Here is a 12,714-nt window from a genome sequence, read left to right as displayed (position 1 = left end):
GACCTTGTGACACAACCTTCGGGGCTGTGCCTCTGCTAAGCCAAGATACTGGCTGCAAGCGCAGCGACAGGACATCCCAGCGATCACCCGCCTTCATCAGAAGGTCCCCAAGGATTCATCCCAAGGGTTTCAGCAGCAGGTGACATTGCATAACCATGGGGGGGAAGCAAAAATAGGGGCTAGGGCAGGGGTGGGCAAAATGCGGCCCTGCCAGGCCAGTCTATCCAGCCCGCGGGGCCCCTAAACAATTTAGAAAATTAATATTTATCTGCCTTGGCTGCCTGTCATGCAGCCCTCAATGGCTTGCCACAACTCAGTAAGCAACCCTCTGCCCAAAATAATTGCCCACCCCTGGGCTAGGGGATCATTGCACCAAACAGCTTCTTGGGATGCCAACAGAAAGCATAGCTCTGTGTCAACAGGTAAGTGTCTCAAAACAGCAATGAAAAGGCCCGTTCTCTCCATACCTCGTCATCGTTAGAACTAGTCACAAGGGGCGGGGAGGGAAATTTCTTCACATGCAAAAGTTTCCATGAAACTCTGGGCAGATTGTTCCTCTTTGTTAAAATTTTGACTGGGTTCACTTGGTTTCTACCGATTTTGGTCTTTGCCGATCACGGCTGATCATAGCCGAAAGACCAGCAGCAGTTTTACCTTCCCCACGTTGATATTATTTGCCATGCAGAATTGCAAAATACTGGGTTTCTTCTTATCATAATAACAGCTTGAAAGGCTGGATCCATATGTGTGTGTGTGCGCATGCGCACGCGCATGCATGCACGTGTGTCTGCACATGTGAGTGTGTTCACTAGCAAAGCAGACAGAACGTGGGCACGCACCAAGCAGTATGTCCAGGACTGCAGGAGCTGCACCTGGCACTGAAAAGTCCCGCTTCTCCTCCCTAAGACGAATGTTTGTTAAGTGAAGACAAATCCTTACCCGTAACGAGCTGGCGTTCACACCTGAGCAGGCACGGAAGAAAAAGCCACTTCAGAGCTGTTCAGCCCTGAGCTGGCTCTTTCTGCCATCCGGGAGCACAAACCAATGGTGAACTGAGAGTGCATCTGTTTTCCTGAACGATGGAGCTGTGTGTTAAGGGAGGGCTTAACTGCAGTCCGCAGAGGAGAGGATGCCTGTCTTGGCCGCTGTTGCTGCTTTAGGTGCAAATGTGAAACCTAGTGTGTTTGAAAACAAATCAACCTGGCTTCTGAGTGCAAGGAATCCCACTCCCGGCTGCCTGGTGCAGAGGCCTGGGCCTGTCAGGATGGAAAGAGAGCTTCTCTGCTGGGCTGTGGACTCTCAAGGACTCCTGGCATGCGAAGGAAGTTTTCTTGGAGAGCTAGTGCAGGCCCAGGGCTGGATATAAGCTGGGCAGAACATGGGTCAGTCTGATGGAGGCCCGAAACAAAGAGCCCATGGATAAGACATCAGCTGCCCGAGGCAGAGCCTAGTAGCCGAGCTAGGGTGGGGTGAGCAGGGCACTAGCCATGAGCACCTGGCGCTGCCCCAGCCCAGCCATGCAGCCAGACAGCACCATGCTGCACCCAGAGATGCATCCTGGGGGGGTGTGGAGCCGAGGGATCAGTGCCTCCCCATCCCCGGGAGCCTCTTCCAGAACTGGCACAAATTTTGCACCCAATGTGTATGTGCTGGGAGAGAAAATGGGGCATGTGGGTCAGCTCCCATGGGGCCCAAGCAGAGCGGATGCTGCTGCAGCAGCAGGAGCAGCCCTGGGAAGGTAAGACTTCCCTTCCCCTCCCTTCCAGAGGTTGACCTACCCCAACCCCGACCCCGACCCCAGTGCTCAATGAGCTCGCTGCACCTCTGGGGGAATCCCAAACCTAAGGACCCCAGGCTCCACCTTCCCTTCCGCACTAACAAGAGCTGCCTTCATTTTGCATGTGCTGCTGCGGCCTACCAAGGGCACAGCTCCGTAGGAGAACGATCCCTAGCAGGCATTCTCAAGTTCCCTGGCTAAAAGGACCATGCACAGATGTTGCCAGGGCCCACTCTCAGACCTGAGGGCTGCACTTCACATAAGGCAGAGCCTGAAACCTCCATCTATAAAGCAGCTATAACCCTGGAAGAGTGCTGGGAGGTCAAGTGCATCCATGACAGCTCAGCCAAACTGGACCCTGAATCCTACTGGTGACTGGCTGGTGCAGAGGGCTCAGGCAGCGTCAAAGCAGGAGGAGGTAACGTGGCTCAGGGTCCTCAGCCCTGTCTCCAGAACAGCCGCCACATGCCACCAACAGCGGAGCGGCGCTGGTGGAGAATGAGCGTGCCAGCGTTTGCTAGGAAAGACGGGGAGGACAGACCAGATGTGGGTGAGAGGCAAGAGAGTGCAAGCTGCGCCCCGGAGTGGGGAAGGGACTTTCATTCAGGCTGTTCCCTACTGTATCCTTTATTCATGCCAGTTGCTGTCCACTGGCTGGTTAACTAACGTCTTGGGGAAGGGACATCTCTGCTGCTGGTAAAGATGCAGCATCCTTGCCATCTCCATGGAGGCGTGTGCTGCCAGTAGGTCAAATCCAAGACATTTAAGCGGCGCTCCAAAAGAGCTGATTCGACACCATTAGTATTTTGCAGGTTTATTTAAAAAAGAAATAAAAAATCTGGAAAAAATGTGGAACGTGAGCTCTCTGTTCCAGGCTTTCATTCACCCCTGAGAATTAAAGCATGGGGCTGATTTAAAGCTGTACATATTGCCCATCACCTCTGTGGTCAGCGTACCAGCACTAAGAGTGCCCCGGCCAGGGAAGAGTGTCCCATGTGGACTCTTTGTGGGTGACCTTTCACCCCTAAAATCCTAGCTGCTCGACTGGACCCTGCCCGGGGCATGTTAATACACACGGAGCCACCGTGCTACCAAAGGCCAAGATGTTTTTGTGCCCAGTGCCCCACAAAGCGGTTGTTTCACCCGTGTCCTCACTTGTCCCTCTTCTCCCAACCTCCCTGGCTCTACCCCTGTTCCTCTGCCTCCCGGGGACCCCCAGTCACACAGCAGTTTTTTTTCAGTTTGGCTTCAAGAGCCAATCTCTGCACCCCCAGGCCCAAGCAGCTGACGGACACTTTTTCATCTCCGTGGGAAGTGGCCAGCACGGCGGATGCTCGTAAGCAAAGTTATGTATGATGAGATGCGCTACTCAAAGCGCAGCTTTCAAGCTCTGCTCCGGGGGTCCAGGGATGTGGGTTTTGCTGGAAAGTAGCACAAATGGATGATAACACATTGCAAATGTCACCTGGGAAACACATCTAGAGGAGCTGGAGGGTTCGAAACCCCAGCTGAGTCCAGCGGGCCTGCCTGGTCTGACCGAAACATGGGCCTGTCTGAAGGCCGAGCTCTTTTGCGGACAGCAAAGTCCCAAACGGAGTTGATGTGGAGACAGTGACATCCTTAACCCATGGCTACTGCCCTGGGGCAGTAGGAAGCTCCGAGTCTCTTCAGTCTGGGGGCTTTTCCCCTGAATGGACTGGGTTGAGGGTGCTGCCATTTGGCGGGAGCGAGTACTAATTGGTGGCAGTTGATTATTCATCACAGTGCTGGGACTGGCTGGGAAAATCAGCCACCCCCTCCCCTTTTCTGCAGAGTCCTGGCAGAGTTCATGTTTGGGTGCCAGTGGCTGGAATAGATGGCTAGAAATACCATCCATTTGTTTAAATGTTTGGCTAGTCAAAAAAACAAGGGAGGGGGGCAGGAAACGTTGCACGTTAGAAAAGACAAAGTACGGAAGCGAAGCTGCCGGTGTCTTTATTCCTAGAAAAAGGCAGCCCAGTGCTCTCTGCTCAATTGCCAGAGATTTGCACGGACTGCGGGGGATTTACCTTCAGCAGAGGGTATCGCCATAAACTACAAGGTGCACTCAGGACAGGATTTATAGATTGAGCCTTACCCGCTGCTGAAGGAGCTTCTGTCTCACCCCAGCCACTTCCCAGGGCAGCCGCTCTAGCTGTCCAACCTTGTAGCAAAAGTTCAAGGTTTATAAGTTGCCGGCGGTCGGCCCCAGAGATTTTTAATGGAAAATGGATGTCTGGGGCTGTTATAAGATAGAAAAAAAGAAAAAAAAAAATCTCAGCATTGGAGGCAAAAAAACCCCCTCCTGGCTGAGCTGGGAGAGGGAGACCAGATGGACCGATTCCACAAGCAGGTGAGTGAATCTTTCTGGAAACCCCGAGACTTTGGACCTGGGGGAAGGGGGCCCCAATCCTAGGAGGCTGTTGCAAGCAGCAATCCTGCTGCCGAGATGCACCTGCACGGCTTGTGGGCTCTGCTCTCCCCCAGCCGGTCCCTGGCTCTGCCCCTCCCTCCCCTGCCCCGCGCAGACTGGGGGTAACCAAGAGTTAATTGCTCCCGTTAGCTCATTTTCGCTCGGTCTCGCTGCTCAGGTCTTGAAGGCGCTGTTTTAACCTAATCAATACAGGCTTGTCTATTGATCGCCTGGATTGCCTGCTGCAGCATCACTTACCGCCCAGCGGCGTCTCCAATTGAGAGAAATTAGGCAGATTTAGAGCCGGGAGGGGGGCGGAGGGGGCGCTGCTCCGCCGGGCCCGGGCCCGGGCACAGGCAGGAGCGGGGCAATGACACGTCCCGGGCAGGCTGGGCAATGCTCGTGTCCTCCGGGGCTGCGGGTCTGTGCTGGGGTTTATGGCACGGAGGCATGGGGCGCAGCCCGGAGCCGGGCCGGGGCAGGCCCCGCACACCCCCCGCACTTCATTTGCGGCGCCGCTGACCTCCGGCCGCCCCGGCCGCATTGATCCGCACCTCGGGGCGGCCCGGCCCGGCCCCCCTCCCCTATTCTTTTATCAATGTCCAGTAATTAAAATGTCACCGTTTAATTTCCAGGCCTCTCGGAGCAATCTTGCCCTAATAAAGGGCCTAATGGAAAGGCGCCCTCCCCCCGCGGCCGGCGCGGATCGATGCGGGAGCCCGGATTGATCTGCCGCTCAAATTAAATTTATTGGGGTCACGGCTTGACGCGGGGGCCGAGACGCGCGTTAAGTGGGGGGCGGCCGCGCCGAGAGGAGCCGTTTATTAAACTTCCCCGGAATTACAGCGCCGTGATTTATGGGGCAATCTCGGCCAGGCCTGCGGGAGCCCCCCCGCGCCCGCCTGGGTTTATGGGACACGGATCTGTAAGTTTTAAGCTAAAAAAAAATAGAGAGGGAGGGCGGGCGGGAGGGAGGGAGCGGGGCTGGGACAGCAGAGGGATGGGATTGAACTGTCACCGCTTTGCACCCCGTAATAGCGCCGCGCACGTTCCCGCACGTTCAGGGGGTGCAGAGGGAGCGGGGCGGGCCGGAGCCCCCCGGAGCGGGGCCGGGCAGCGCGGCGGCTCCGTTGCCCCGGTTGAGCGTTAATTAGGAAGCGGTGACAATTAAAACCCGCGCGCGCCCGCGCCTTAATTACAGCTGCCGCGGAACGAGCCCGTGTTGACACAGGCAGCGCGACGCCCTCCCGCTCGGCCCGGCCTCATTATGCAAATGACACCTAATTAACTGACAAACACTGCGGCTCCGCCAGGCCCGGCCTGCGGCAGCCCGGGGCCGGGTCGGGATCGGGGCCCGCGCCCCCCGCGCCAACGAATCCGCCGCCCCCCGGCCCCGCACCGGTCCCGGCCGCCGCCCCGCACCGGCCCCGCACCGGCCGGGGGCCAGCCTCAGCCGGGCCGGGCCGGGCCGGGCCGGGCCGGGCCGGAGCGGAGCGGAGCGGGCAGACCCCCGGGACCCCCGCGCCCGCGTCCCCGTTGTGCAAAATAATCACAATCCTAATCATCGCAATCATGACGACCGTGCCGATAACACTAATGCTGCTGCGGATGGTCCCGATCCCCGCCATCCCCGCGCCGCCGCCGCCGCCGCATCGCTCCCCCGGTGCGGGATGATAACGGTTTCTCACGAAACAAAGCCGCAAGGAGCATCCTCCCCGCATCGCCATCCCGCCCCCGGCTCCGGGCTGCTGGCCCCGCCGGGGCGCGGGCCGGGGGGCGCCGGGGCGCGGGCCATTCGTTGCGGGGCCCGGCGGGACCGCGGACCCCCCCCCCCCCGGCCTCCCTCCACCCCCGCGCCGCCGCCGCCCCGCACTGCGGCCGCCCGGGCCCGGCTCCTCCCGGCTCCCCCGCCGCGCCCCGCGCCGCCTCGGCGGGGATTTCGTTGTTGCGGGATGCGGGGCTCCCGCGGGGCTGGTGCGGGGCCGGTGCGGGGCCGGCTCCCAGGTGCGCTGCGCAGCGCCTTGCACCCCCCGCCTCCCGTGGCCGCTCCTCTCCCCCCCGCCCCCCGCCACTGAGCGCTGCTTAAAGCAGCCCCGGCCGCGCGGTGATTGAGTGCAGCCCGCGGTGAGTGACGCGCGGGTCCCGCCGGCGGCGCGGGGCGGGTGCTGCCGGCTCCGCTCCGCTCGTCACCGCCGCCGCCGCCGCCGCCTCCGCCTCCTCCTCGCCCGCCGCCTGCCCCGGACTTGCCATGTGGCCGCTCTCCCCGCCGCAGCAGCCCCGCGCCGCCGCCCGCCCGCCCGGGCCAGGAGCCGCCGCCTTTCCATGAGCCCCGCGCCGCTGCGGGAGGCACCGGGCCGGCCCGGTAAGGGGGAGCGCGGGAGCGCGGGGAGCCGGGCTCATGGCGGCGGCGGCGCTGCGGGGGTGTCGTTGGATGCGGCAGGGCCGGGGAGGGCGCGGGGCTTGTGCGGGGACGCGGGGGGGTGCAACGGGGAAGGAGCGGGGCATGTGCGGGGAGCGGGGGAAGGAGCGGGGCATGTGCGGGGAGCGGGGTTGGCCCCGCGGGTGCAACGGGGAGGGCGCGGGGCGTGTGCGGGGAGGAGGCAGGGGGGGTGCGGGGCTGGCGCTGACCCCGCGCCCTGCCGCAGGAGCGCCCGGCGGGGCATGGAGGCGCTGGGCAGCCCGCTGGCCGGCGGCCGGGACGCGGCGGGCTCGTCGCCCACCTCCAAGCAGGAGCTGGCGCCGTACGCGGGCGCGGGCGCGGGGCTGAAGCCCAACCAGGTGGGCGAGACGTCGCTGTACGGCGTGCCCATCGTGTCGCTGGTGATCGACGGGCAGGAGCGGCTGTGCCTGGCGCAGATCTCCAACACGCTGCTCAAGAGCTACAGCTACAATGAGATCCACAACCGGCGCGTGGCGCTGGGCATCACGTGCGTGCAGTGCACCCCGGTGCAGCTGGAGATCCTGCGCCGGGCCGGGGCCATGCCCATCTCGTCGCGGCGCTGCGGCATGATCACGAAGCGCGAGGCGGAGCGGCTCTGCAAGTCCTTCCTGGGCGAGCACAAGCCGCCCAAGCTGCCCGAGAACTTCGCCTTCGACGTGGCGCACGAGTGCGCCTGGGGCTCGCGGGGCAGCTTCATCCCCGCGCGCTACAACAGCTCCCGCGCCAAGTGCATCAAGTGCAGCTACTGCGCCATGTACTTCTCGCCCAACAAGTTCATCTTCCACTCGCACCGCACGCCCGACGCCAAGTACACGCAGCCCGACGCCGCCAACTTCAACTCCTGGCGCCGCCACCTCAAGCTGAGCGACAAGGCGGCCGGCGAGGAGCTGTGCCACGCCTGGGAGGACGTCAAGGCCATGTTCAACGGCGGCACCCGCAAGCGGACCTTCTCCGTGCCGCCCGCCAAGCCGCCGCCGCCGCCCGCCGCCGACCTGCAGCCGGCACACAAGAGCCTGCGCTCGGACGAGCCGGCGGCCGAGCGGGCCGCGCTGGGGCTGGCGGGGCCGGGCGCGGTGCGCAGCTACCCGGTCATCCCGGTGCCCAGCAAGGGCTTCGGGGTGCTGCAGAAGCTGCCGCCGCCGCTCTTCCCGCACCCCTACGGCTTCCCCGCCGCCGCCTTCGGGCTCTGCCCCAAGAAGCCGCCGGACGAGGCGGCGGGAGGCGGCGGTGGCGGCGCGGGGGAGCCCGGCAAGGGGCCGGCGCTGGCGCCGGGCATGTTCTGGGGCCCGCCCGCCCCGCACGCGCCGCCGCCGCAACCCCCGCAGCAGGGCCCGCCGCCCACCAGCAAGGACGGCGCCGTCTACCCGGCCTTCCCCATGTTCTGGCCGGCGGCCGGCAGCCTGCCCGTGCCGCCCTTCCCCGCGCCCAAGGCGGCGGCGGCGGAGCCCGAGGGCTCGGAGCCGTCGGGCAGCGGCCGCAGCAGCGCCACCCCGCAGGACGGCGCGGGCCCCGACGGCGAGGCCCTGCCGCTGCCGCCGCCGCCCCGCGCCGACGAGGCGGACGAGGCGCTGCTGCCGCTGCTGCCGCTGCCGCTGCCCAGGAAGGGCAGCTACCTGTCCGCCTTCCGGCCCGTGGTGAAGGACGCCGAGAGCATCGCCAAGCTCTACGGCACCCGCGACGGCTACGGCCCGGCCCGCGGCCTCTCGCCCGACTTCCTCAGCGAGGGCAGCTCCAGCTACCGCTCGCTCTCGCCCGGCGCCGACACGGCCGAGGAGCCCGAGGTGGACGTGGAGTCGGGCCGCTTCCCCGACGACGAGGACGAGGAGGACGGCGAGGAGGCAGCGGCGGCGGCGGCGGCCGGCGAGCAGCCCGCGGAGCCGCCGGAGCCGCCCGGGGACGCGGGGCCCGAGGAGGCGCCGTCGGAGCGGCCGGAGCGCAGCCCGCAGCGGAGCGGGTTCGAGGTGCGGGGCGGCCCCGGGGGCTCCCCCCGCTCCCCGCCGCGGCCCGCGGGCTCAGCGCGCTTCTCTCCGCAGGTCTACGAGCGGGACGAGGCTCCGCAGGCGCGGAAGGGCCCCTACCTCGGGCCGCCGGAGGCGCCCGGTAATGCGGCCCCGCGCGGGGGGTACGCGGGTGGGAGCGGGCGTTGCGTGTCCCACCCCCGGCTCCGGGAGGGGATTAGGGCGGCTGAGCGGCGCTAAGCCGCGCCGGGCCCCGCGGCTCACGGCTGCAAATCGGTTTATTCCCCGCTAAGAGGCAGATAAAGGCGACAATCCCCCGGGCGCCGAGGAGCCGGACGGCCGCAAGCCCTGCCCCGAGCCCCGCGCCTCGCACCCCAGCCCCGGCGCCGACAGAGGTAGCGCCGGGCGGGGCCGCGGCCGCGGCTCGGGGCTTCGGGAGGCCGGAGGCGGGCGCGGGGCCGGGAAGAAGCGGGGCCGGCTGCGGGAGCCCCTTCCTCTGCTCCGGTCCCCGGCCCGGGGCTGCGACCCCGCACCGGCACAGACACGCACGACCCCAAGCACACATGCATTTGCACACACATACGCACAAGCACAGATGCACGCACTCACATGCACACACACACAGACACGCACAGCGGCCCAGCACACGCGCATACACACGCACACAAGCAACCCTCCAGTGCACACACACACACAACCCCCCCAGCGCACAAACACACACATGCACACAAGCGCGGATGCACACAACCCTCCCGCGCACACGCACACAGATGCACACGCACAAACACACGCACACATACATACAGACACGCACAACAACCCCGCCATCGCGCGCGCACACAGACACACATACACACAACCCCCAACACACACGCACATGTGCACGTACTCACACATGCACAGGCACACAAAATCCCTCAGCACACGCATGCACACGCATTCACACAACCCCCCAACACACACACGCACACGTGCTTGCACTCACGCATACAAACACACACATGCACACAGATGCCTAGCACACGCTCAGCCCAGTGCAGGCACACACGCACGCACACACACTCATCCCTGGCGAGTGTCAGGCGCGGGCCGGCGGCGGGGCTGGGTGTGCGGCTGCCCCGGGCCCGGCCTGAGCGCCCCGCACTTCCCCGCAGGCGAGGACGGGCTGAGCCCGGACGGGCCGGGCGCGGCGCTGCTGGAGAAGGACATCGAGAACCTGGCCCGAGGTGCGTGAGCCGGGGCGGGCCGGGGCGCGGGGACGCCGGGTTCGTTGCGGGCCGGGCAGGAAGCCGCGGCTGCCCGCACCGCCCGCACCCGGCCCCAACGAAAGCCCCGCGGGGGCGCGGGCGGCCGCGGCAAGGGTGCGGGGCCGAGCTGTGCGGGGCCGCGGCTGCCCCCGCGCCCGCTCCCCCCGCGCGCCTCCCCCCGCCCGGCGCCGCATTCGTTGCGGGGAGGGTGCGGAGCCCGGCGCCAACGGAGCCGGTCCCTACCGCCGGCCCCGGCCCCGGCCCCGGCCCTGGCCGAGCGCGGGAGCCGGGAGCTCCCAGGAGCAGCGCGGGGCACAGCGGTTAGCGCGGGTCTGTTTCTCCGCAGACGAGCTGCAGAAGCTGCTGCTGGAGCAAGTGGAGCTCAGGAAGAAGCTGGAGCGCGAGTTCCAGAGCCTCAAAGGTACGTGCCCCGCACTGCCCTTCCCCGGGGCCATCCCGCAGGGCCCGAGGCCGAGGGGCAGCGGGAGCTCCCGGGGAAGGGCCGCTGGTGCGGGGGGGAACCCCGCGCAGCCCCAGCCCGCTCGGCCTGCCCTGTCCGGGGTGCAGGGCAGCTCTCTACTCAGGGTGCGGGGGTCGGGATAGCTGTCTACCCAGGGTGCAGGGGTCGGGGCAGCTCTCTACCCAGGGTGCGGGGGTCGGGGCAGCTTCCTGCCCGCGGTGCGAGGGTAGGGGCAGCTCTCTACCCAGGGTGCAGGGGTCGGGGCAGTTCCGTGCCGGGAGCCCGGAGACCGCACAGCTGTAGCTCGCCGGGTCCGTCCAGCTGCGGGGCAAGGCGCGGGAGCTCCCTCCCGGGCTGCGGCAGCCCCCACCCCGGGCGCTCACGCCTCCCGCCCCCGCGCAGATAACTTCCAGGACCAGATGAAGCGGGAGCTGGCCTACCGGGAGGAGATGGTGCAGCAGCTGCAGATCGTGAGAGGTAGGCGCGGGGCAGGCGCGGGGTCCCCTCCTCTGGGCTTCTTCCCCCCCCCCCCCGCGCCCCGTTTCCCTGCTCCCCCACTTTTTGGCTGCCCGCGGGGCTCACCGCCTCCTCCCCCGCAGACACGCTGTGCAACGAGCTGGACCAGGAGCGCAAGGCGCGCTACGCCATTCAGCAGAAGTTGAAAGGTAGCTGCGGGCCGGGGGCGGCCGGGGGCGCGGGGCTCGGCGGGGGCCGCGGCTCTGACCGCCCCGTCTCTCCCGCCCGCAGAGGCGCACGACGCGCTGCACCACTTCTCCTGCAAGATGCTGACGCCGCGGCACTGCACGGGCAACTGCTCCTTCAAGCCCCCGCTGCTGCCCCAGTGAGGCCGGGCCGGGCCCGAGACACAAGCCATTCCCCCGGGGACAGTGTACATAGGACTGCGGAGCCGGGGACAGCCCGCCGGCCCGGCCCCGACGTGCAATGGGTGTACATGTCCTGTGTTGCTCTTGGTGCGGTGTTCGTCGTGTCCTCCCCCCCCCGGCTCCGGTCTGGATGTGACAGCACTTTAGAGGGCGGCCCCCGGGGGCGGGGGGGACCCCGGCCCGGCCCGGCCCGGCCCGCCCCGCCGCGGGAGGCCGCGCCTGGAAGTGAGCTTTTCTTTTCTGCTTCGGTTTCGTTCTTTAATAAAAACCCGCCTGGAGGAGCCGCTGCCGCCTTCGCCTCCGCTCCGCGCCCGCGGGGAAGGACCCCGGCCCGGCCCGGCCCGCCCCGTCGGGGCTGCGGCCGCCGGCACCCTGGAGGGCCGGACCCGGCCGCCCGCTGCCCCGGGCCTGGAGCTGCCCCGACGGCCCCGAGCTGGCTCGGTGCGGGGCTCGGTTAACCCGGACTAGCCGAGGCAACGCGGTAATTGGGGCTTAGCACCCCCCGGGGAACCCGTCGCGGACCTGGCCTGCAAGGTGCGGGTTATTCAGGCTCATTTCCACGCTAACGAGCCCGCGGGCTGCCCCGCACAATGCCCGGCCCGGGGCAGGGAGGGCTTGCCCGGAGGGGATGGGGCTCCTGCCGCTGCCCCGGGCGTTCACACGGCGCCGAGGTCGCTCCGGTGCAAGGTGCAGAGGGAAACCTGGGGCCAACACAGCTCCCCTCCGGCATTGGAGGGGCCAGATCCTTCCTCCAGGGTGGGGGTGGGGGAAGGGGCTGCGTTTCTCCAGCAGGGTTTTTCAGCCTGCACCAAGGCAGCCTTCAGCAGCTGCAGCACTGCCGGCCTGAGGTCTTGGTGCGCGGCAGGAGGCGATGCCCCTTGCAGCGGCACCTCCGCAGAGCCCGGCGGCAGCTCCCTTCAGCCCTTTCCTCCCCCCGCGCAGTGCGGGGCTGAGAGCCGTCCAGGGGGACTCCTGCCCTGCTATGAAGATGCCCAACCCTTGGCTTTTTGCCGTCGGCTTCCCTCTAGGACGATGGCTTTTCAAAAACCCATTTGAAGGAGGTTGCAGTGCTCTTTTAAGGCTCCTATCTCGCCACCTTCTCCTTCTACAAGGCCCTCAGCACCCATAATCCCCCCCCCCCTTCCACCACGGTCACCAGGAGGGCATCTTGATCCTTGGCAGATGTCACAGCACGGCTTTGGAGGTGCCACTGAATTAATTACCAGAGCAGGTGGTGGACCGGGCTACTTTAAGAGGATTTCCCTTTGCCTCCCGGTGCAGGAGAGAGAGGTAGGGAGCGTTGCAGCGCTGCAGGGATTCAGCCTGTGCCGCGCTGAGAACATGCAGGAGCCTCCCCAAGGCTCTCGGGCACTGGGCAGGCGAAGAACAGGGTGAAAAACCTCCTGCCCTTGCTTTAGGCTGCAGGATTTTTGCATCAGTGAAGGAAGGGGCAGCGAGAGAGAAGTGCATTATCCAAGTAAACAGAAGGGGAAGAGCCTGCTTCCACCTAGCCTCTG

General features: G+C 65.9%; 1 protein-coding gene across 1 annotated transcript; it reads left to right on the top strand.

The window, feature by feature from the left end:
- The first annotated feature begins 6,858 nt into the window (after positions 1–6,858).
- On the top strand, positions 6,859–11,472 carry SKOR1 (SKI family transcriptional corepressor 1). Its single transcript, XM_059714855.1, has 7 exons — positions 6,859–8,748; positions 8,900–9,001; positions 9,647–9,832; positions 10,200–10,274; positions 10,716–10,790; positions 10,913–10,978; positions 11,061–11,472. The coding sequence occupies exons 1-7, from the start codon at positions 6,870–6,872 to the stop codon at positions 11,156–11,158; spliced, it is 2,481 nt and encodes an 826-aa protein (XP_059570838.1). The 5' UTR covers positions 6,859–6,869; the 3' UTR covers positions 11,159–11,472.
- Positions 11,473–12,714: the final 1,242 nt, after the last annotated feature.

This window comes from Alligator mississippiensis, chromosome 11 (assembly GCF_030867095.1).
Source record: "Alligator mississippiensis isolate rAllMis1 chromosome 11, rAllMis1, whole genome shotgun sequence".
Classification (NCBI taxonomy): Eukaryota; Metazoa; Chordata; order Crocodylia; family Alligatoridae; genus Alligator; species Alligator mississippiensis.
Note: the sequence above shows the minus strand (reverse complement) of the source record. Positions and strands in the feature narration are given on the sequence as shown.

Coding starts and splice junctions, on each gene's coding strand:
- SKOR1 (XM_059714855.1), top strand. CDS start 6,870: ATGGAGGCGCTGGGCAGCCCGCTGGCCGGCGGCCGGGACGCGGCGGGC. Junction 9,002..9,646: donor CAGCCCCGGCGCCGACAGAG/GTAGCGCCGGGC, acceptor AGCCCAGTGCAG/GCACACACGCACGCACACAC. Junction 9,833..10,199: donor CATCGAGAACCTGGCCCGAG/GTGCGTGAGCCG, acceptor GTTTCTCCGCAG/ACGAGCTGCAGAAGCTGCTG.